Source organism: Phalaenopsis equestris, unplaced genomic scaffold, assembly GCF_001263595.1.
Source record: "Phalaenopsis equestris unplaced genomic scaffold, ASM126359v1 Scaffold000517, whole genome shotgun sequence".
NCBI classification, from domain to species: domain Eukaryota; kingdom Viridiplantae; phylum Streptophyta; class Magnoliopsida; order Asparagales; family Orchidaceae; genus Phalaenopsis; species Phalaenopsis equestris.
The window spans coordinates 1,431,109-1,456,815 of record NW_018164957.1 but is presented as its reverse complement, the minus strand read 5'-3'; the positions used below and the strand labels follow the sequence as shown (position 1 = coordinate 1,456,815).

Here is a 25,707-nt window from a genome sequence, read left to right as displayed (position 1 = left end):
CCCGGCGCCCCCCCCCCCCCCACCCCCGCCGCCTCCACCGCCGAATAATAGTACGGCACACCCGCACCCGCCGCCCCTCCCTCCCCCCTCTGCTGCGGCGCCGTCACCACAATCTCCTTAATCTCCTCGCGCGACACAATATCCACAAGAAAGTCAAACACTTCCGTGCGGGTAATCGCCGCCGCGATGTCGTTCCTCTGCAGCGTGCGGCGCTTATTCTCCTCCGCATGGATCCACGAACGAATGGTGAGTTCAAGGATGAAGAGCTCGCAGGCCTTCGCGAACAGTATGGGGGCTTCTGCTGAAATCATGCGGACATCTTCGTCGGCCCTCATGATTTTTTTTATGCGGGCGAGGGGGAGCAAGTGGTTCTTCAAATCGGCGGTGCGCTCCATTGAGTGGCGCTGGTAGTTCCAGAACATGTGGAGCTGTTGGTGCTGTTGTTGGAGCAGTTGGTGGAAGGTGGGATGTTGAGGGAATGCTTCCGGTGGTGATGACGATGAAGTTGTTTGATGGTTCTGTTCCATTTGATGGTTTATATCTGAAAAAAATTGGAGTTTTAGGGGAAAATTAATGAGATGATTGTTTTATATGATTGTATAAAAATATGTTTTTTTTTTTTTTGTAAGGAAATTAGTATAGATGATATTTTTGATATGATGTTTTAGATTTTTTTAATATTATGTAATTTTATATGTTAGATAATGCAAATATATGAGTTGTAGGGAATGTTTGTAAATTTCTCTGTCAATAAATAAACTTTACATAAGCTTCACATAAAACTTATGTATTTATATAGCTAATGTATAGATTGTATAAAAATATGTTTTTTTTGGTAAGGAAATTAGTGTAGATGATATTTTTGACATGATGTTTTAGATTTTTTAAGTATTATGTAAGTTTATATGTTGGATAATGTAAATATATGAGTTGTAGGGTATGTTTGTAAATTTCTGTCAACAAATAAACTTTACATAGCATCACATAAAACTTATGTATTTATATAGCTAATGTATGAACTTTAATATTTAATTTTATATAATACTCAAATATTTAAATCACCTAAGAATATATCAGTATTAAATTTTGTAATGTATATATTTTGATGTGATTGATCCTAAAATTTTACGTAAGTTAATATTAAAATTTATAGTTTAGATATATAAATATGTAAGAGTTATGTGGTATGTATATAAATCCTCTCATAAAATATTGTCTATGAGAAGCTCATACATAAATTTATAATCTGAAGTGAATAATATTAAATCAATGCATAAAGAGATATGTTGTAAACATTACACAGCATGATGGTGGAGGCTTGCTTTTTCACTTTCATACTATAATGGAGGTTCCAACGATTGACAAGAGAAGAATTTTATGTTGGTGGTTGATAGTGATAAAGTGTCATCAGTCTTTAGTGGCTTCAAGCTATTGGAAGTTGGAAGTTTAGCAATAATGAGAATTCAACATGTTTGTTCTTTTCATTGAGGATAAGATTGAGAAATTGGAAAGATAATTGTTCGATGTTGATAACTAGTGAACCCGCTTTAGGATTGCTCTAATATGAGCATACTTTACTTTGGAGTTTCTAATTAGATTCAACCATTACACAAAAAGAGCCTCGATGTTTAAGAGTTCAGATTCAATCTACATAAAGGGTTTCACAATCACCCTCACTTAAATACCTAACATTCTCGTCAGTGATCTATACCTAGAATCATCCACCAAGTATATAGGATTCTAGAGGAGGGACCAACAAATTCAAGAGGTGGATTGCAACATGTAGCATTTTGTCCTATAAGAGGTTCAAGAGGTGGCATAGCGTTTTGTTTTGTATGTCACTTAGTTCGTGTCTTTAGACCAGTATAATGCTTTCATACAATTTGTGATAGCCCGAACTCTCACCCATCAAGATATTGTTCGCTACGGCGCCCAAATGACCCCATGCTTTTGCCTCGTCTGTGTAACTTCCCAAGAGGTCATCCATCCTAAAAATTATCCAACATAAGCATGCTTAATTTTGAAGTTTCGATGAAATTCCACCGTTACACCACCCATCAAGATATTGTCCACTTTAGCCAAATGGACTCACGATTTTGCCCCATTTGGTGTAGCTTCCCAAAAGTTCACCCGCTTTAGGATTGCTCTAATATGAGCATACTTAATTTTGGAGTTTCTAATTAGATTCAACCATTACACAAAAAGAGTCTCGATGTTTAAGAGTTCAGATTCAATCTACATAAAGGGTTTCACAATCACCCTCACTTAAATACCTAACATTCTCGTCAGTGATCTATACCTAGAATCATCCACCAAGTATATAGGATTCTAGAGGAGGGACCAACAAATTCAAGAGGTGGATTGCAACATGTAGCATTTTGTCCTATAAGAGGTTCAAGAGGTGGCATAGCGTTTTGTTTTGTATGTCACTTAGTTCGTGTCTTTAGACCAGTATAATGCTTTCATACAATTTGTGATAGCCCGAACTCTCACCCATCAAGATATTGTCCACTTTGGCATAGTGACATCACGACTTTGCCTCATTGGTATAACTTCCTAGGAGTGCTTAAGGACGAGCACACTTAATTTTGGGGTTTTTAATGAATTCCACCGTTATACCAAAAGACACATCGATTTTTAAGAGTGGCTTCAATCTACTTAAATGGTTTCACAAAAAGGTAGGTTATAATTCTAAATGAAGAACAAGGCTCTAAAACTCACTGTATGAATTTTCTCATCTAGACATCCTCATTATATATATATATATATAACACACACACATACATGAAATATTTATTGATCTATGAAGAGGGCACTCTAGTCATTTCTATAAAATTTTTGGACACTTTATTAGATATTTTTAGTAAGTACTCATCATTTTATATTTTTTTGGAATGTTTAGTTCCTTAATGAACTCAAAATTGAGTGGTCATATACTCTTTAAATTTACCTTACTATAAGTGCCAAAAAATTGGAAATTTTGGATACTCTAGAGCTTTCTATTATTCTTTTTAAGTACTTTATTTTAGCCAATTTTAAATCAATTCCAAGTGTTCTTGGTAAAATTGGGTTTGTCTCATCGACAATTAGAACGGCTATAAATATGCATAAGGAGATGCGAGCTATAGGTGTGCTTGCTAGGTTGTTATCAAGAATGGGGATGATGGAAAATCTTAGCAACCCACATCTAAAAGATAAAATAAACTATTGTTTAAATTGAAATATTTTAAAATTCTCTTTCTTTTCACCAGAACTACTCTAAATTATAATATGCTTTGTCCAAATATATCTACAAAATCTCATGTAAACTCGTAAGACGTAAGCGTGGAAAATTTGTTTACATTTATTCATAACGAAAAAATACCAAACATTAACACAAATATAAGGGGTCTCAAGTCATCAAAATTCTAACTTGAATATTATAAATTAGCAAATGTGGTGTTGGTCTACCATTTTATTTGTTGGGCTCTTCTACCAAAAATATTTCAAGTTCACAAATTTCACTTCAAAATTAAGTAAAGAAAGTTGAGTTTACATAGTATACATTATTTTTATACAAGTTTTCATGCAACCAATCAATCTCTATACATTTCTTGTAAGTAAAAAACTACATTGAAAAAATAAACAAGGGTAAAGCATTTGGCAATAAGAATAAAAATAAAAAAAATCCAAAGAAATTATGGGGAAAAAATTCTTAAGCCCTTCAACAACATGCACTCTAAAAATTTGAAACAAATTTTAGATAATTAAATGTAAAAGAATTTTTTCACCCTTAGATTGTTATATTGTTGAGTTTCATATTTGTATGTGTGTACATACATGTATATCCTAGAGCCGAATAACAAAAGACATAAGACGGCACATGTCTCTTCTGATACTTTTAGGTGCCCCAATATGTCATACACTTTTTGCTTATGTGAATACATTAATCCCAAAATTATTCAATTTGTGCACCCTCCAACGTTTTAAGGTATCAATATCTATTAAGATGCTTACGTGCTTATATATATATATATATATAATCAATGTGGAGCGGAAATGATTACTCTCCTTGAAGAAAAATTAAGAAAAATTTCATAAAAATATTTAAGCCTTTTAAAACTACTTAAAACTCATTTCAACTTTGCCTACTTTGATATTCTTCAAGTTTCTGAAAAGAACAGTGGAAAAATAATTGGCATTTGTAACTTTGAGCATGAATAATGAAACTCCTTACCTGAATTGAAACTCTTTTTGATATTGTTGTAAGCAGAAAAAGACTCAAGTGTAGAGATCACTTGGTGGTGTATTAAGTTTGCTGAGAAAGGCAATAAAAGAGGTGTTGAGGGAGAGAGGGAGGGAGAGAGGATAAGATTGAGGGTGAAATAAGCCAACCTTATCTTAATTGAGAGATAGCTTGTGCTGATAGTGAGGGTTTGAGATTTTTTTAATATATGTTTGTAAAATGGAAGACTGAAGAAGACTTGAGTGGTGGTGAGAAGAATGAGGAAATAAGTGATTTGGCACAAAAGGATGGGGGGGTGAGAGTATTTATAATACAACATTACACCAATAATATTAACAATTAACCTCAATATTTAATCAAAACCAATAAGCCCAATAAGGAAATATCCATGATACATCATTACACCGCAATAATTTCAAAGGGCATTTACTTACATAACACCAGATTCCTATGTATTTCTTTATTTAACAACAATTACTTTTTACATTTATACCTCCCAAATCTTTTATTACACGTAAAAATATTATGATTTTAGGGTTAAAAAAATGAAATACACTTTTTTTCATGCATAGGTAAGGTCGCATGTATGTAAAAATTGAAGTTTGGGTGTCAGATATGAAAATACATAGGAAATAAGTGGCATGTATGTAAATCTTCCTAATTTCTAATTTAGTACGATTGGATCATACATACCCATAAATATACTCCAACTTACACCTAAAATCTCCTTATCCGAAGAAGAAATAACCTCCACATGCCACTCCATGACTCAAACAGAATTATACCGAAAGCTGCGGTCAATCAAATCATGTGACATTATATAATAATGAAGAATGATTTCAACGCAATTTCTCAAACAATAAGGAAATGCAGAAGCCGATGTCAATATATTACAAGATTAATGCAGATATAATCAACACAAAGGCAGAGCTTTAAAGCTAAAACAGCAAAGCAAAATTATCAATTTGACACAAGCAAATTAATAATCAATCACAGCGGTTTTACACACATTTCTTGTCTACAGCTAATTAAAAATAAACAATAACATGATGATGAATTCCTCATGCTATAGCTAAAAAGTTGAATTAAAAAGGGGTTTAAAAAAAAGGGCGGATTTTCCATTCTGGGAGAACTGGGGCCTTGCTTCCTGAGTCTTATATCAGGGCTTGTGAATTTTGAAGCCGAAAACTCGGGGAATGTATCGCTGGGTGGGCTTCTGGGGCTTCAGGTGAGGGTACGACATTAGAAAGAGATGAGGAAATGTTGTTCCAAAATAAGCTCCATCAATGTCTACAAATAGTCAAGAAATTTTCTCAACAGATAGCATTAACCGTAAATACGAGTAAAAGATACTCAACAAGGAGGGAAAGCGACTTTAAAAAAGAATAGTGATGGTGGTATTTTTGATGTGATGTTAAAGATTTAAGTGATATGCATGGAAATATGAATTTTTAGGAGTTAGATATGTAAATACAAAAGAATTGTGTGTTATGTATGTAAATGCCCATAATAATTTTTCTTGGGAAAATAAAGAAAATTCAAATTTTATCCTTTTGGGCAGCGCAAAAAAAAAATCGTTTAGTTCTCATGCCATCCCAAGTATAAAATCTCTGAAATGAATCTACTGTATTTGTTCAAACTTCAAAACTCCATATAGCTTGATTTCTTTAGAGGAAAAAAAAGGCTGTTCTTGTAAATTGAAAGAGAAAAGATAATCGATTTTAATTTCTTACACTACCAAAATAATGCAGTTCATTCCTGTCATAGTGAATGGTCACATTGTTTCCCTTTTAAAACCATATCATTATCTTCATTTATCTTAGCCAAACCATTTGGGGTCAGCTTTTTAAATCTTCATTTAACATTCATTTTAGTTGCATGCTGCAAGATTTGTTGAACTTATTTTAGCAAATCATTTTGAATAACTTCTATTTAATTTAACATAGATCTGCCCTTTCATCTTCATATTTTTTCGAACACTACTTGTATCTCATTGACTAATAGGTATATTTTCTACCCCATATTGTACATGACCAAAATATTTCAGTCTCTTTTAAATTATCATATATTCAAAAGATGTCACTCCAACAAATCCTGTAAGGTAATCATGCTTTTAATTATTAGTTCTAATTTTGTCATAAATTTACAGTAACATTCTCATTTCTAACATGCTCAAATTCAGATATTGTTCAACAATATTGTCTAAGGTTGTGCTATTTTTTAGGAGAGTTTACATACATACGACCCAATTTCTGCGTGTTTACATATCTAACACCTAAAGTTTGTTTTTTCCATTTCTACCGCCCAAATCTTTCATATCACATAAAAAATACTACTATTTTAACTTCTAAAAAGTGAAATATACTTTGTCATGCATATATAAAGACACAAATATGTAACAATTTAAGTTTAGCTGTCAGATATGCAAATACATAGGATCTAAGTCATATGTATGTAAACCTTCCTATTTTTTATTGTGATGTATTTCATTTTCAAGGGAATGATTGTTTGGCTCTCAAGTTTCCTTTCTGAACAATTTTCATAGATGCTTGTGATAAATAACAAAAAGATTAGGTATAGTTTTTATCTTTAAAAAATTCAATATAGTTTTGAATAAAATTTCATTTTAAAAAGTATGCATGCATGGTTCTTCCATAATCCTCATCTCTAAGCATTTCATTAATCAGTTCACTAACCAAACACCTAAAAGTTAGTTTTTCTATGCATAGATAGTTAACAAAAATCATTGCAAAATACAGCCTTAGATATCAATGACTACAAATAAACTGAAAAAAAAAAAAACACAACAGAAAATTCATAAAATTTTAATTATCAAAGTAGACGAAGCTTTAAAGAAGAAAGGATACTGCCTTGGTTCTTGATTCTAGGGTAATAAACATCTTCACACTTGGGGCAAAAGATTTTCACAGTACTCGATCGAGAGATGTCTGATTGACCAACCGGAAGGCAGGGTTGACCACAGCAATAAACCCTTGGGCATCTTCCAAAATCATAGTTCTTGTACTTCTCGAGCTGTAGAATTTCATTTTAGAGAATAAGTATAACATTTATGCAGCACAAAAGCTCAAGGAATAAGAGATCTCACCATCGCAGTCATTCCTTTACCAGTCAAAATGTAGCGAGCATGGATCAGGCCATACAGCATCTCTGCTGCAGACTCAACCAGCTCATGTTGTTCCTCAGTGAACATATCGCCTAAAAAATTGCACATAAAAGAACTGTCATTGGTTACAGGCTTTTAAACATCTAGAATTAAGAAGAGAAACAATATTTAAGGCATCAGAAACCAACGGTTAATATTTCGACCCATTCTGAACCAAATCTCCTTAAACTTTTAACATGGCTACACATTTAAAAAATATAGGCCAACAGTTTATAACATGCACTAAAGTACTGAACAAGAATGAAACGTTTTTGCATTACAAAAGCAAAAACCAAAAAAAATTGAATTCATGAAATCAAAATCTACAAGATTCCATCAAGTCGCATAAATTTTGGTATTGCATGAACCAGAAAACCAAAGCTATACCAAAAATTTATGATTATGTTAACCCGTAAATACATATATTATACATGGATAGGAGTAAAAACAATTATTACGGCATTAGATGGAAAATCACAACCATATTCTTATCCAATACTCCACCATAAACTCTATCAAGTAATTAACTCTAAAGTACACCTATATACGTGTACTATAAATAGTGCAAATAAATAAGCTGCATAATGAGCCCAAAAAAAATTACAAGCAGAACAAATCACAGGAAAAGCATTATATGGAAGCAGAACCTTATAAAGCACATGCATTCTCCTGTAGATTCAGAATTATGTTAAAAGCGAAGGATCTGGTTGGCATTAATATATATATATATATATATATATATATATATATATATAACATTTCTCCCTTTTCACCTCGCAGATAGTGCGGTATTCCCGCAGAGTTACCATGATTCTGTTGCAGGAAATGAAGATTGCAATCTCATAAAAAAAGTAGAGAAAAAGGCGGGCAAACCAGCAATTTTCTTCTCTGACGCTAAAATTTCAACTCTTAGGTTGCCCGAAGATGAAGATCAGAAAGGTTTTTGAAGATTTCAAACTGGTTGGGGATTGACAGATGGGTCATTTCGATGGAAGACATATTATGATACAGCTGAGCACAGAAGATGATTACATGAGGATTTCCTCAAAGAAATTCAACACAATTGAGGGCAAACATATGAAATTGCTCAAATGGACCCCCAATTGCACCTATCTGGTTCTCATTACCTGAACTCAAGTTTCTTTTCTTTGATCTACCTATCTTATATGCAATTGGGACTATACTTGGAAAACATTTGCAGGTAGATTTACCTACAGTTCCTACAGTTCATTTCACAGTTCATTTCTCAAGACCCTCTATTTCAAAGATTTTGATTAAACGAGATATTATAGTACCGGATGTAGAAGAAGTCTGGCTTGGATCTGCTCACAATGGTTATTGGCAAAAAATCATTATGGAACAAAAACGATACTACTGCAAGCACTGCAAGATGTTTGGACACCTGCAGAAGAAATATTTCAAATTGCACCCACAGTGTCAATAGTCAAAAGCAGGAACACACTTTTAGTACACTTTATGTGCCTGAACGCGCTCCCAGAAAACCTGAAGACAGCAAACCTGATGACAGCCAACCTGAGGAGGGAAACACCACAAGACAGAAGTTGGTGTCTGCCCCTGAGATCCCTTCTCCTGACCATACTACAATGGATAATGTTCGAACTGAAAATCAACATAGTCCCGCAGCTCCTACTCAGGAAGCATCGAGTGCAGAGGTAACAATTCACACTTTACATATACTGGAACTTATCGCGGTGGCAATGACTGTCTTTCCTCCTACTGCGGTTTAAATATCAAATCAAATTGAGAATCATATGAACCAATCTTCAGATGAAGAATGACAGGTTTACACTTCTAGGCGTAAGAAGAAGCCTGGGGGCTCATTCCAGCTTGGAAACTTAATGGATGATACTTTGGTGACTCCTGACAATGGCACGACACTTCAAAGCTTGTTATCTGATTCCGCTTCTAAAACTAGAGGAAGAGACAGGACTAAACTGGCTCGTCTCTAACTACTGTTTTCTGCATGTTTTAAATTTATTATTTATTTTTATTTTTTTGAGTCTATCCGTACCTTTTGTTGGAGTTTTTATGTAATTGTATAGTATGGGTAGGGTGTCTCTTTGGACTCTTCTCATACAACCTTTATGTATCCTTTTCTATTTCAATAAAATCAGCCCTTGTACTTTTCATATATATATAGTTTGGACAAAACAAAATCAATACTGAACCAACAGGAGAAAAAATCCTACTTGTTAACAATTTTCAATGTATTAATATCACAAAAAAAGTTCAATGAAAGAATAAATCCTACTTATTTTGAAATGGAAAAAAAAATTGTGCTGTTCTGGTGCAAATAAAAAGACAGACCGGATGGCACCATCCTATTCACACCTGATATCTATTGAGATCAAACTATACTTTCAGTATCTCAAGAAGCCACACACAAAGATACTATAAAAGAGCTATATTTAGCAATCTTCTTCTTATCATATGAGTTAAAAATGGTTCTTTCAAATGAAATACAACTTTAAAAAACATAATAATGAGGTTCGACAATTCTTTTGACTTAGCATATGCTCCCAAATTCACAAGAATATATGAATTGATAATAACCCAGAATTGTTAGCATATTTCTCCTAATTATACAACTAAGAAATATTGAGCAAATGATTTGTGAGATTATGATAATAGTCAATAACAATATGAAGGGCGCAAGAAATGATTATTGGGCATTCACATCACATAAGTTTCATGTTGGCGTCTATTAAGAACAGAAAATAATGTAGACTTGCCAACAGCTAGTAATGGCAGGCCATCTACACCTTAGGTTGCACATAATCTTAATGTTCTTCATAGTGCCTACATCAAAGAGTCATAGATCCATCAAATCTAAGAACTAAGTTAACATGCATTCAAACTCAGTAGAGACAAAGAGTTCGTTAGGTTACAGTAGAAATGTGGTAAAAGTGACAATGGAAACAAAACATTGTGTTTACTTCTTTAATACAAGGGAAAAATCTATGCACAAAGAATTCCAAAGCCTCGTCCACTCCACAAGTAAATAAACTCTGATATGCCACAATTAGTTCTACAGCACATGGAAAGGGACTATAAATCAAATTTATCGCCGCAAACAAAGGCACAAAACTTCTTCAGGATCACCATCACATTCCATTGCTAGTTTCTAAGAGATTGAAGTTTAAAGTATGTTAATTGAGAAATTAGCAACTAAATGCCTAATGCAATCTGGCAATGTAAGGCACAGCCTGGGAGTATTATGCTTTCCTGAGAAATTCAATTTAAAATATAAGCAAGTTGAGTGGCCTTGACAGTCAGATTAGTTCAATCGCCTCTGAAAAAAACCTTTGTAATCTCAAGTGAATTTTATTATTATTATTATTACGTAAAGCTGTTTTTTGTTTCATACATGATGAGCAGCCCATTGATAATCGACTGCCACAGTTTTAGTACATGAATTTAAACATCTTTTGTTGTTGTATTTTATACTAGTTTTTCTTCATTTATTCTGATCTTTCTCCTTTTTATCACAGAGATCAGCATGAGGCGATTCAACCAGTAAACTTTCCTCCAGCATATTTCCTGGTCCATTTTTTTTTATATTCTAAAGTGTCGAGTGATTAATAATTAAACACTATCATAGAATATCATTCCTATCATGTTATCCTATTTGCTTCGACGTGTTGTCAACTTAGGCTACGTTTGGTGCAGCTTATTCGCCGCGTCTGGATTTTGAAAACGCCACCATGGCGTTTGTTTTCCCCGTCTTCAGTGTGTTTCGCGATACGTCATTTTCATTTTGTAATAAACGCAGGCTGTGGGTTCGACCCGATGGCCAGCGTTCGGAGAAGAGGCTTTACGCCTCTAACCCCCGTGCCCTCTCGCGCACCCCTCATCCCGTGCCGATCCTCTCCTCTGGTCGCTTCGATCGCTACCAAAGATTACCTAAATTCCCCTCTCGCAGCGAAGCATCGATGACACCAACGGCTAGTGACGAAATGGAAGTTGCGAGACTTGCGGATTTAAGCTAAGTGCCCAGTGCTCAGTTTCATTCTTGCACCAATGGTGGAGATGATGACGGCGAAGACAAAGAAGAGTTAAAAACTGAAAGTCATGACGAGAGCTCGACAGTAAAGGTGAAACTTTGAATTCACCTACGATTGCCATTTTTTTCCTTTTGAACGAGCAAAAGCATCCCTTCATTATTTTACAGAATCCGTTTTGTTCCCCCATGTGTTGTTAAATGATCCAAATTTGCTGGTACTGATTGATGAAATGCTCCAGAGAGCAATCCCTGGTAAAGAATGCAGCAAAGCTTATATTTTAACTTCAATTATTTTTCAAAAAACCCGTGCGAGCCTTTCTTTCTTCGCTTGAGGGAAGGTTTGTAACGGAGAATAGGGGTTCGCAAGGCAAAATTTTGTATGATTTAAGTTAAATTTCACTTACATTTTAATCCCTATGTTGTCTTTTTTATTTTTGGCTCAATGTTCGTTTGACTCTATGAAACCATTTTTATTTGGAATGTCTGTTTTTATTTTATTTGGGTTAGCATACAAATTATTCATTGAAAAATATTAGAAGAAAACAACATTACTTAACAGGGACATAATGGTTATTTATCCACAAACAACTGCAAATCAGCTGTTTTCACTGCCCCAAATAACTAACCAGCTTATCAGAACCAACAACTGATCAATAGCTTATAAGGATAAGCTGCTTATCTGGATAAGCTGCAGCTGCCCCAAACAAACTCTTATTCTCATTTACTTAAGTTGACAATAAAGAATTTCGAAATCAACTTATTCTCATTTATTAAAAATATATGAAAGAATTTATTTATCTATAACTACTCTATACAGTACCAATCGTCAGTTTTATTGTATATATATATATAAAAGCAGTTTGACAGGAGTTTTATATGATATTAGCTTATGGTCGTACTTACATCTTGTAAAGAATAGTTTATATGGTTCAAAACTTTTTAACTGATGTAAAAATAAGTCTAATTAACGTTTAATCCAAAGCACTTCATAAAATGTATAGTTTAGAAAAGAAAAACACATCGCCTCAATCTCCATTCACTCAAAGAACTTTTAGGCTTTGACTCCTTGATGGCACCTTTGGTCTTATAAAGGGTGTTTTAGATCTATTTGGACAGCATTTCAGCTGATATTGTAGCCATATAGAAACTAATATCAATGCCATCCAGATCAACTTTATTTTAGTTATTTTTATATTTCTCAACTTGTCGGTACCAACATGCAATAAATTTTCTATTAGACTCTGGTAGATTGTTTGATTTTGAAACATTATTTTAACTAAACGTTGGGGCACTGACATAATTGTTCAAGCTGCCTAACCCCCTTTTAAATAGTATTAAAATTTTAAACTGTAGATTAACCATCAAAGAAAATACTGAAAAGGTTTTACCAGGAAGAGAAACAACTCATAAGAAAATTTAAGAAATGATATAGAGAAAACAGCTAAATAAACTTGCAAGTTCAATCGGACTATTGTAGCATACAACTGTCATGACAGAACATAAATAAAAGAAAAAAACAGTTAAATAAATGAATAGATATGAAGATCTTCACAAAAAAATATGGCTCAAATGACTGTTGCTGAGAAAACTTATGATAAATTGGTCCGCTAGAAAACAACCAAAAGTCTCTAAATAATTTTCATTACAAAGAAAAATAAAAGGCTCGTTACTTTTTGAGAGGTGGTAACTTTAACTTCCTGCAAAAACCATCAAAAGTTTTGAAAGCTCCAGGAGCTAGGAGCTACCATCTAAGTTATTGTGCTTTACTAACATTACCCATTAATCCCAAAACTGTGTACGTATCCATGTTTTTAACTCCATTATTCTTGTTTGTCTTGTCAATTAGAGGTTCAATGCAGGTACACACAAATTTAAAAACGATTCAAATCTTATTTAGGTTGGATTGCTATCTGGGATGAATCAGGGAAAACAAGGATTCAATCCTTGATCTGGATCACCCTACGTTGAAATTTGGGTTTAGAAGATACAATGCACAATCGTAGAGATATAGCAAATTAAGACTGATGATACCAATGATTTTTAGATATTGAACTGGAAAACAAACTTTGTTTTGTGGCAGCAGCACTCGAGGAAAGATTTCAACAATTGAGAAAAAATGGAGGGCAAGGAATAAACAGGAAAAAGGAAATGATTAATTGGGAGATGAAGCAAAATGGATAAAGTAAAAGCGGGTTTAATGGGGAAAGGAAAAGATGAATGTGGTCCAAAGTAGAAGGGAGAATGATGAAAGCCACCGAGATGGAATAGGTAGAAAGACCAAGACAGGAGACGAAGTAGACAGGGATGGCAAGGCAGTGATCAATGGTGAAGAAAAAGAAAACATAGTAATAGTGATGGTAGGAAGCAAGGAGGCAGATGAGAGAAAAGAAAGAGGAGTCAAGTGATGTGAGAACTTTTCCAACACAGTTTTATTGCAATACTGTAGTTGTTATTGTACTGCCGGAAAACATACAACGGGAGACGGGAGTCGCCCACCGAAATAATCCGGTTTTCTTTTGTTATTCTTTCTTTCTTTATCCTCCGTTCCATTTTAGTTCTTCCCCATATGTGTGTATTAGGGTTTAGATTAGTAGTTTTTCGTATGCTTTGTACCGACACAGTCGTCAGCATCTCTTCTTTCATTCAAGGGTTGTATCTTGATTTCCAGGTGGTTCTTCGAATGTATGATGTATCTTGGTCTCCATGTGGTGTTTTATATTTTCCCAACTCCCCCGCATCCCCTCTGCTTCGTTGCCTCGCTTTCCTCATCGCTGCAGGCCGCCCTGACAATAGTCATGTTGCTCTCCCCTACAACTCCTCGCCGTCCTGCCATCATTTTTGCTATCGCAACCCCTGGAAGGTTCTTCTTCGGATGTCTCATAGTCTCACGCCTTCATCGTCGTTGTTGCTGCCGCCGCCACTCCCACTCACTGCCGCCGCCCAGAGAACCATTCCAGACTGTCTTATGTTGTTCCAGCCACCCGACAAGCTGTTTCCTTCATTTCAGCTTGTTGTCATCGCCGCAACGCCTCCCCCTTGCTGCTTTTCAGCCATCCAGCCGCCCCAAACAGCAAACAGCCGCTGTTTGGACTGCCATCCATTGTTGCCCGACCATTTCAGCGAACCCATAATCGTTGTCGCTCCTCTACCACAGCCCAACCCTCTTCCTTACCTTGTCGCCACCTCACCCAGTCCTCAAACCGTCACCAACATCACCCGGGGGTCGCCCTAAAGCGAGTTTGCATTTCGTGTGCGTTGTATCTTCCCTTTTCAAGTGAGTTGGCCGTAACCGTTTATTTGCTTTTAGTAATATTATTTGAAATCCAGTATCAGAGGAGGTCGAGAGAAGAGCCAACATATGAAGAATCTGAAGATGAAGCGGGGGATACAGCGTCGGTTCCTACCAGCTTACTACAGACTAAAAATTCAGACTCTAGCTTCAAAAGTGGACAGATGAAATCAACGAGTGACAACCGCATCTTACAAACAAAGTTCTTCATGATCTTAAAGCTAGAGTACACTCAGGAGAACACCAAAGACGACCTCGTCAGAGGAAAAACTGATTCAGAGTGGCGAACAGGTGGAAACAATTAGCATCCCTAAATCTGTCACAGTCAGGAAGTGTTACAAGAACCACGAATTTAGGCATGTTGAATCATATTGCACAACTAGAGGGATGATTTATTTCACTGAGCGGGGCGTTCTCGAAAATTTGGGCAATGACATTGTACACATTGAAGATGGTGAGAACCCAAAGGAGGATCAACTTCTAGTTGAGGAGGAAAAGAGACACATAGTTCTAGTTGAGCCCATGGAAGAGACTCCAACCGCCTTCACGGTGAGCGTCCAAGGCAATCTTGTGTTCAAGGAACTGAAACCAAAGGCATGGTAACCCCAGATACGAGAAATTCAACCATTCAGATCTGTAGACTAATTCTTGAGTTGCCCCAGCACATCAAAAATGAGGTTCGTTTGGGTCATGTCTGAAAGATTATATGGAGTTATTCAAATATTAGATTAACTTTAACATATTACCCATCAGTGGATGTCCAGACATGAGGAATGAACGCCAACTATGAAAAATGTATTAGGAGTTTGATGGTGAAGAAAATTTTTCAATGAGATTTAGATCCTAGGAGTAGTTGCTGGTGAGAGGGGTGCAACCAGTCACATATTTAACCCCAGAGTTGATTTCTCCTCACATATTGGATTATTAGCAACATTCCGTTGAGTACGAGGAGTGAAAGAAGCAGTTTACAAATGGGATGACTCGATACCTGATTCGTGGAAATACTCGTCTATCTACAGTGTCAGTTCAGATTGTCTCAAAAAAGAACGGATACATGTTACAAGAATGTGTTTTCGAACAATAACGCCTACTTAATAGACGTAACAGAGGATTACAATATCTCTGTTGAGGAGCCAGAAGCTTTGGCGAATGAACTTGAAGCTTCCCCAACCCTGGGAGATTGATGCGGGAGCTTCTTCTCGCACAATTTTCTCGCAATAATGTAACTGCTATAATATCGCGGGAAAATATATAGCAGGAGCTGGGAGTCAAGCCGCCGAAACAATCATGTTTTCCTTTTTTATTCTTTTTTTCCTATTATCCTTCGTTTCTTTTTAGTCCTTCCTACATATGTATGTATGTATCAAGGTTTGGATTAGTAGTTTTTCGCATGCTTTGTACGGAGACAGCATCTGGTGTCTCTTCTTCCCTTCGAGGATTGTATCATGATTTCTAAGTGGTGTTTCGGCTATATCTTGGTCTTCAAGTGGTGCTTATCTTTCCCCAACACCTCTGCATCCTCATGCTTAGCTACCTCGCATTCCCCATCATTGCAAGCTACCCCGATAACAACCTTGTTGTTGTCTCCCTACGGCTCCTCGCCGTCCCGCCATCTTTTTCGCTGCCGCAACCCACGAGAGTTCCTCTTTTGATCATCACCTAGTTCAGCGCTTTCACTGCCACACGGAAACAGCTATTCCAAGTTGTTTTCGGTTGTTTCAGCCACTCGGCCACCTGTTTCCCTCATTCTAGCATGTTGTGATCCCCTCAAAGCCTCCCCCTTGTTGCTTTCCCGCTGACCATTCCAAATACCCACAATCATTGTCGCTCCTCTACCATAGCCCGAAAACCCCCTTCCTTACATTTCTGCCACCTCACCTAGTCCCTCTAACTGTCACCACCATCAACTTGGAGTCGACCTAACGGGAGTTTGCATGTTCTGTGTGTTGTATTTTTCCTTTCAAGTGTGTTGGTTGTAACCGTTTATTTGCTTTTAGTAATATTATTTATTTTCCTATTGCGGTTTGGGGTAACTCCACTACAATCAAGGGTGTCGGCGGCTGAAGTGTCTATTTGTCATATCTATGTGTTTGTCAATGGAAATTAAATGCAAAACGGTACATAGCATTTTTCTAGGCTATTTTGCAGTTTAGTGTTGGAACTTCCTCTTTGTTGTTGGGGCCACGTTGGAGCTTTTGTTTTGGAATTTAGGTTAAAGGAGTATTTTTTTGTTCTATTGGTGGAGTTTATGTTTTGTAGTGAGATTATGTCATGTTGCTCCAATTTTTAGGGTATTATTGGGCCTTCAATTGTTTGTTATTTAGTTATTCGTATTCTATGATGCTGGTGGACCATTTGTGGGATTGGTGTTCAACATTACGTGGTTCTTGGATGTGGGAATTTTAAACAAACAAAGAAAAAAAATATCTTCTACATAATCCTAATTTGTCTATATATATATATATATATATTTATGAAGAGAGAGAGAGAGAACAAGGTACACACGATAGAGCAAACTATATAGTGGTTCTTGGATATGGGAATTTTAAACAAACAAAGAAAAAAAATCTCTTCTACATAATCAAACAAAGAACAAGGTACACTGTGTTTAGACTGAATTACATCTTGGATGTGGGAATTTTAAACAAACAAAGAACAAGGTACACACGATAGAGCAAACTATATAGTACATAGCATAATAAGGTGCACTATGTATTCCTTAAAGATAACTAGGTGCAAATGTATCTAATAGTGTACTATTTGTGCATACATAAGATAGTGAAAGAGAAACACATATTATATTAATTGTTTTATTTTTTTACTGCTTGGCTCAATTTAATTCAAATATTTCAGTTTTAGCCTAAAGTTTTGAAAATCATCTAATCAAGAACGTCAATTCCAAAAAAAGATTTTAAAGAGTCAATCATGGAGTATATCAGTGCCGTGATTCATATATACAACCATCTTGTATCATTGATATAATTCTTTTGAATGCTACATGATGCCAACAAGTGTCTAATAAGATTATTAAAACATGAGTTGGATGATTAGGATGAATTACACTGTGTTTAGACTGAATTATTTCATTGTGCTTTTGGTCTTCACTGCATAACGTCAATTGCAAAAAAGGATTTTAAAGAAGGAACAATCATGGAGTATATCAATGCCTTGATTCATAGATACAACCGACTTGTATCATTGATAAAATTCTTTTGAATGCTAAATGACGCTAACAAGTGTCTAAAAAGAATATTAAAATATGAGTTAAATGGTGAGGATGAATTACACAGTGTTTAGACTCAATTATTTCATTGTGCTTTTAGTCTTTACTGCATAAGCTTCCAAGAGGTGAATGTTTGAACGCATCACTGGCTCAAAAAGACTACATTTTGATTGGAAAAATCAAGAGTTGTGGTCATCTATGAGCATAGGCATTCTCTTGAACAAAGTCATGGTAAACAATATTGAAATTGCAATTTTTCATGATTTCCCCAATAGTTCAATATAATTGCATACCTATATCTATTAACTTCAGACTTTATCACCATAACTCGCAACAACAGCTAAAATTCCCAACCTCTTTGTAATCAGTGTTATAATCTATCTCCCTTGCATGGTTCATTTCAAGTGTGAACTCACAAACGACTTCCCCAGATAACCCTCTCCTTGCACAAAGCTCCCATTCATGAAAATTCAATGTCGGCCACAATCCCACTCACCTAGCTGGTGCACATCACCTCTCCTGTAATAAGTATTGCTAATACACCTCTCTAACATCAAAGAGCTTCTTGATTTCCTCTCCCAAAGCTTGATGCCAAAGCCCACAGCCATCTACTTAAAGAGATTTATAATCTTTCATTTGCTAAATGCATTACTACAAATCAAGTTTATCAACTCAATCCTCATTGATGTTTCAATTTCTATAATTATCGTGTTTTAAATTGTCAAGAGCTCCCTTTTAGGAATCTTATTGATTTATTGCATTTTTTTGCTTGTTCGATGAAACAAGCAATAAGCTTTTGTTATACAATTGAGTATCACGCATTAATGCATCAAATCAAAATTATAAATTATTTCTAAAAGCAAATATTTACTATGAATATGTTCATCAGTACATTTTAAAATTGATGTTACTTCATATATTTCATTTTAAAAAGGTGAAAGTTCGGCAATCTTTTAAGATCTATGTAAAGTTTGGCATTAAATCAAAAATTCAAATTATTCTTAAAAGCAAATATTTGTTATGAATGTATTTATTAGTGCATGTTAAAAATTGACGTCGCTTAGTAAATTATAATGCTATAAGGCTACGTAAAGTTTGGCATTTTTTGTTATATGATTGAATTGATAAAATTTACTCATGTATCAGTACATACATGTAACTATGCCTGTTCGGAGAAATCACAATACAAGTTAGCCTCCAAAAACTCATTTTCATGTGCAGCTTTTAGTATTTCTCAATGCATTTCATCAATGTAAGCGTTCCTCTTGGTCAAACTACTCAATCACCTATTCGGTATAATATCACAAGATAAACAAAAATATTGTGCAGTTCTTCTCAATGGAGTTTTTCTAATAATTTAGATGTTTGTTACATTAAAATTTGAATGATGCATGATTTCTCATTGAGGTTTTTATTTAACTAATAAATTACAAAAAATCATGCTGATAAATGATAGTCGAGCAAAGCTAAGGAATGCATGTACCTTTAAATTATAATGAAACATTCTTATTCTTAAGTCTTTGTGAAGTTTCAACTTATAAAGCCATCTGAAAATGGATTGTCAATTTATTTTAACAATTCTCTGGTGTACTTGCTAGTAAATTTCATGTTCATAATAAAAAATACATTTGCTCACTATCAGATGAAGAGGTTAGTGAAGCTAAGCTATTCATCTAGTAGGATTTAGAAAACATATTACACTAGTATAATATTAGTATTCTTGAAAATCGGAAGGATAATAGACCAATGATTCATTTTAATAAAATGGGATGGTACAATCTCGTTCTTAACTTTTCCTGTTGATACCATAAGCCCTCTTCTAGTAATTAAGTAAAATTCAATCATGAATGACGCCTTTCACACAAACAGCCACCCTTGTCTACCCAATAAACCTGAGAAAATGCAACCAACAACTGTTAAACAGACTTCTTGGTTGTTATGGCTCGAAGTCCTACAGTGATGGATTGGATTTGTTGATGCAGCAAGATTACAAACCACAAGATCATGATCGGGTTTGTCTTCATTACTGTAACCATTCACCCCTTAATCATATTCAAGCCTAAATAATTGAGCCTAAGTGACCTCCTTAATCGAGGGTTCCTTATTATATACAAATGGAATAATTAATAATTGGGAATTACACCGTTATAAATCAAGAATACAGGTTAAAATCAAGACCACTTCTAAGAAAACCATGATCATCTTAGGAGCAATCTAGACAAGCAATATCAATATGCCTTTTGAAATAACATTTTAAATTATTTCACTAGATTTGAAAACCCTTTCATGAGCTCACTATAATATTACTACTATAAAATAAGTGCTGTTAAAGGTGATGCCCTCACAATAATTTCACTGGTGTTCTTAATAAGCATTGTTTTTTCCACTAAATCCTTATTCTATTTCTACATCCCAACCCATGCAAAATTTTTATAATCAAACGCTAATATATCTTCAACAGTTGAAAAATTAGCACTCAAATCTCCGATAAATCACACATTACAATCATCAATGTCATCAAGAAAAATTTGATCAATGACATTTGACATCTCATAACAAGCTTAAGAGCTTCATTTTACTTCACAAAAACTATATCATGTATTTTTTTTTATGATAGAATATTTATCTAGAAGAGACTTTTAGAGTTCCTAAATATTTTATCAAATTTATTATTTTAACATAGATTCTGATTCACATATTATGGTTATGTATACTTTTACAACAACAAAAACAACAAAAAAGCCTTAATCCCACAACATGGGGCCGGCTACTTGAATCCTTTTCCACATATTATGGTTATGTATGCTTTTAAATAACAGTTAAAAAATTCATTAAAAAGGTGAACACCTCATCACGTAGCACCTTACACCAAGGCGCTCACCAAAGCAACCCCTTAGCAATGATACTCAAGTGTATAACAAAAGCTTATCGCTTGTTCCATCGAACAAGCAAAAAAATGCAATAAATCAATAAGATTCCTAAAAAGGAGCTCTTCGTGACTTTTTAAAACGTGATAATTAAAGAAACTGAAACATCAATGAGGGTTGAGTTATATAAATTTGATTTGTAGTAATGCATTTAGCATATTTTCATGTTTCAAGTAATGATGCTTGCCATTACAACCTTGTCTTGCCTCATCCACCTCACCTCACACAGGTGCCTAAGCGAGTGCCTTTGCTAACACTATTGAAATTGTATCCCACCTGAATTAGTGCTGCATTAACATATTGCATCAAGTTGATTTAAGATTTAAGAGAGATAAGCATAAAATATTGTTGGTTCCCAATCACTTATATCACTTAAATGTGTAAGAAAAGGGTGAAAAGTCATTATAAGATGCTCATGAAGCATTAGACATGAAAATTGGGTATCAAGCAATATAAGAAATCCAATCAAATAATGTAAATTTGGGACATTTTAATAAGACGATGAGATTAAAAAATAATATGAAAAGGACTCGATAAGTGGTGGAGGCAATGTGGGTTGATGAATTGTCTTAAATGCATAATGCATATGAACTATTATTCATGCAATTATATTTTAAATGTTTTTAAACATCTGATAGAATAATATAGTTGTTTATGATCAAAATACAATGAAACCAATGTTTCATGTTTCATCCAATAGATTTTGTGCAAGTTGGGGTCGATAAAAAGATCTAGTAATCAACTCAACCATGTTACTGACCCCCATTTATATTATGTTATGATCACTTTTTGAATCAGCAATGTTGAAACCTAACTCACAGATAGGTCACATTATTTATATCTATAACAACATTTGGATCTCCTTCTTTAATAAGTTCCTTGTAAAAATGGAGAAATCTATGAGGTATAACATTTGAGTTTAGGTTGGATCGCCAAGATGGACAAATGTACAGAGAGTAAAATGTGATAAGAGAATTTAAAAAATAAAAGCTATGGGTAAATTTATAAATTTTAGTTAGATTTGACTGTGATGTATGGATCCAAGTATTTAGAAAGAAATAAACTATTCTTAACCAAGTTGAGTGTGGCAAATATAAAAATGCTAAAATTGATGTGTGTAAATATTGGGTAGAATTGAGTGAGAAATAGTTAATAAAAAGACAATAAGAGTAAAACCTATTGTGAAAAGTTGTGGAAAAAAGACTGGTGGTTTGGGCATGAAAAATAAAACATAAAGCCATGCTCATTAGTGTAGATATAGAATGAATAAAAAGGGAAAAGATAACCCAAAGGTAGCAAGGCTAAAAGTTGAGAAAATTTTTGTATGGAATAAATTTAACAAACCATGTATAGGAATGAATAGCGATGGATGATCCATAAGACTACCACAAGTAATTGTATTGAGGCTATTGATGAGGAGGAGGAAATAGAAGAGAAGGATTATGATGAACATTACACTGCATAAAAGTGCTGCAATAAGTTCCTCCATTGAAACTTAAAAATGTAAATCCTCAATATTAATTATGTTACTTAACACACCCAAAGCCAATTCTTATGAACATTTTTCTTAAGAGAACATTCCATTACTTCAAGAAATACCACATGTAATTTGGTGCAATCATGTAAATATTCTGTACATTTATGACAAATCAATGTTCATCTAGCACTTTGAAGGCATGAACATTAATTTAAAGGAAGCACACCAGTAATAAGAAATTAATTTTGAAAACAAATTTACATTCTCACCATGAGAAGATTCAACATCCAAAATCAGATCAAGGGCGTAATCATAATATGGGACTTGGCTGCTTAACCCGCAGAGGTTGAAATCATCTTGTATATATTCATCATCCACTTCACAGAAGAATTCGTTGCCTTTCAGGCTACAGAACCATGCAATCCATGAAGTGTCATCTCCATCCGAACCGCTAACATCAGATTCTTCGCTATCGGATTCTTCTGAAAAATGTTAAATTTAAAGGGGACAAAAACAAGTGTAAGCAAGCAAAATAACAGTAGTTTGTGCATGCGATGAAGCAACAAAGAACGGAAAATCGTTCTATAATAATGAAAAGCTTTTTTCACAGCCACATACAAACGTATCAGGAGTAGCCAGAAAAAAAAGGTGGAGATCAAAACAACACCGGATATGAAAAAAAATAAAAAAAAAAGGCTCACCATCGGAGCATTTGTTTTTGGTGAGGCCGCCGGGGTGATCATGATGCTTCCCAGCTGAAGTCGAGGCCACCGATAGCCGCTCCTTCTTTTTGCCGTTAATCCCCCGAGATGTCGACGGCGAAGATTTCTCCAGGTGCTTGTCTAGCGCGTCGTTGATCCGTTTCCGATCAAGGCTGCCAATTTCAGCCTTGGCCGCGTTCATGCCTCCTCCCAATCCTCGATCCCTATACATCACTACCTCCTCTCGATCCTCCGAAAATTCCACCGTCAATCGACGCACCACGGCATGCCGAAAAGGATATAGCTCCGCACCAAACCCTAGACTTCTCCGCTCAAGAATCAGAGGTTAATTTGACGTTGGCTTCCTTTTTTTTCGCCCTGAGAACTTCCGGCAAAAAAGAAGGATCCGCTCCGGGATTTGGATTGTGGAGGAAACTGGGGTCGATAGAAGGCAAAGGTTTCCAAATTTAGGCAATGATTGAAGGGCTGGCGACGTCAGCCAAAAAAGAAGGATCCGCTCCGGGATTTGGATTGTGGAGGAAACTGGGGTCGATAGAAGGCAAAGGTTTCCAAATTTAGGCAATGATTGAAGGGCTGGCGACGCCTGCCTCTCTCTCAGCCCTTGGAGGATATTTTGCAGGACCTCGAGCTACTGGTCTTGCGGGGAACGAGGGGCGGACCCGTCATAGGGTTCAGACTTCAGGGCGCAACATTCGTTTTATATAGCTTTCCGCCGGGTGAAGGTGGGTGGAGTTACACTACCTGCGTTAATAGCAAATTTATAATAAGCTCCTTAACTTTGTTATTATTAGATACAAAAGTTCATTTCGTCATAATTTATGTGCACTTTATAATTCGCTGTCAATTCCCAATTTGATAGGCATTCCGAATCAAATTTTGATAGTGGCCATAAATAAGTTTTAGTAAATAAATGGTGAGGCTAAAATAACTATGACATAGTAAGCCACTAATTAAATGAGGTAAACTCTACAACAACTAAAATGTCTTGAAATGTGTTTTTAGGATTGATGTGTGCTGGAATTTTAGTTATTATTGTCTTAGCATTGCACTAAAATCCAATACAGAATCATGTCATATGAGATTTAACTTAGTCAGAATAATCTACTATGAATTGTTAATTGCACGCATAGGTCATTGTCTAACAGGTGGGAAAGGACGATGCAGTTTTTCAAGATACATTATTTGTTGTGTAATAACCAGAAGTAATTACAGTGGGGTACAATTGTTGGAACTTCAATAAATTGTCTTTGAGGTGCATTATTGCACGATGTATTGGACGATGTATTGTTCCGCAGCTGCTTTATTGTTCCACAACGTACGCTAAGATTCTATAATAGACATTGTGACTCTAGAAGAAATTTCACTGCAAGGAGCAGGTGATGACCGACGATGGTCAACGATAGTCAGTGAGCAGTGGTTGACGATGGTCGGCACTTGCAGGATCAAACGTTGTTCATTGAACTATTGATGTAGAACTCAGAGGTTCAACTCCTCCAAGCTTTAGTATTCCTCTAGATCAAGGTCTAGGTCTATTCTCAAGAGTGAGGCAGAACTCTATTTATAGAGTATGGGAGAGACCTTTCTATGAATGTCATATTTGGAATTCATTTGTCCTTCCAATTATGCTTTGAAAACTTCCAAAGGCGGCTTAACAGATTAATCCGGGATTGATTTGACTCGGATTAGACCAACTTTTTTTGTCATCCGGTCTGTCTTGTCAAGTCAAGTCACTTTGATTGTATGTTTGTTAAAATTAGAGTTTGAGATTATGTTTAATTGAAGTTTGAACATTTCATGCTTAAAAGACTATGTCGAGATGCCTCGCCATGGGATTCATATCGGATGATGAAAATTTGTTAATGACATATCAAGTACATTCACCCATCTTCATCTACGTCATCTTGAAAGCTCAAAGTCAACTAAGCAAGTAAATATCATGGATTAACTTAGACTCATTACTCACACAAAATACATAATCTTCACATATTTGCTAATTGAAACTGAATCCTTTGTCAATTTTCAAAATCTGTCTTGATACATTAGTTGTTCCTTGGTATAATCCGGTACTTTGGAAAAGGATTTCAATGCTTCTGACTTTATTTAACATTTATTGGTCTTTTACTTTAAGAGAAGCCAGAGATGCTGCTACAGATTCCCTAATTGGATCATTCAGAGCTCGCTAAGTTGTGTCATGGCGATTGTTTGGATTTTCCTTTTGTTAGAGCTTGGTTTTTGTGATCTCCTTCTGTTACAGCTTTTTTTTAGTAATTTTTAACTAATGCATTATTGATCCTTTTGTGTGTGTCTGTGTGTGTATACGAGAAGCACTTATTCAATTAGGACACATGATACAAATTTGTGTCTAGATTGTAGTGGACACTTGCCACGCGGTAAGTGGCCCCCACTGTTATATTGATTAGGTTGGTTTTTTAGGAAAAAATATTACATCAGGACTCTGCATGCAGAGCTGTTTGTGGAGTCCAATCTCACGCTGACACCTGGAAGACCGGACTCATCTACATAAAAAAAGAAAAAAAGAAAATGAAAATGTGTTATAGGAATATTCTCCGTGTTATTCTGATATTTTCCGTGTTATTCATTTGTTATTTGTGTGTTACTGAGGTGATTTTAAGAATAACACATTAAAACTCATGAAT

General features: G+C 35.2%; 2 protein-coding genes across 3 annotated transcripts in view; both read right to left on the bottom strand.

The window, feature by feature from the left end:
* Positions 1-4,324, bottom strand: part of LOC110028613 (nuclear transcription factor Y subunit C-4-like) — a 4,825-nt gene extending 501 nt beyond the window's left edge. The window contains exons 1-2 of the mRNA XM_020730530.1: positions 4,217-4,324; positions 24-541 (exon numbers count right to left, since the gene is read on the bottom strand). Of these exons, the coding sequence (XP_020586189.1) occupies positions 24-527 (504 nt within the window). The 5' untranslated portion in view covers positions 528-541; positions 4,217-4,324. The remainder of the gene's footprint in view (positions 1-23; positions 542-4,216) is intronic.
* An 865-nt stretch (positions 4,325-5,189) lies between these two features.
* Positions 5,190-23,496, bottom strand: LOC110028633 (putative casein kinase II subunit beta-4). 2 transcript variants are annotated; one of them, XM_020730562.1, is made up of 5 exons: positions 23,030-23,496; positions 22,598-22,810; positions 7,332-7,441; positions 7,093-7,258; positions 5,190-5,515 (listed from the first exon to the last, which is right to left on the bottom strand). In XM_020730562.1, exons 1-5 carry the CDS (start codon positions 23,259-23,261, stop codon positions 5,385-5,387), a joined length of 852 nt encoding a protein of 283 aa, XP_020586221.1. In that variant the 5' UTR covers positions 23,262-23,496; the 3' UTR covers positions 5,190-5,384. The 2 variants fall into 2 exon arrangements, with proteins under 2 accessions (XP_020586221.1, XP_020586222.1); XM_020730563.1 differs by having other exon boundaries at positions 7,096-7,258.
* Positions 23,497-25,707: the final 2,211 nt, after the last annotated feature.

Excerpts from the sequence above, each read along its gene's own strand:
- LOC110028633 (XM_020730562.1), bottom strand. The coding sequence starts at position 23,261 with ATGTATAGGGATCGAGGATTGGGAGGAGGCATGAACGCGGCCAAGGCT. Across the intron at positions 7,442-22,597 it reads GGATGTTGAATCTTCTCATG|GCGATATGTTCACTGAGGAA; the intron begins GTGAGAATGTAA and ends GCAATTTTTTAG. Across the intron at positions 7,259-7,331 it reads GTAAAGGAATGACTGCGATG|CTCGAGAAGTACAAGAACTA; the intron begins GTGAGATCTCTT and ends GAAATTCTACAG.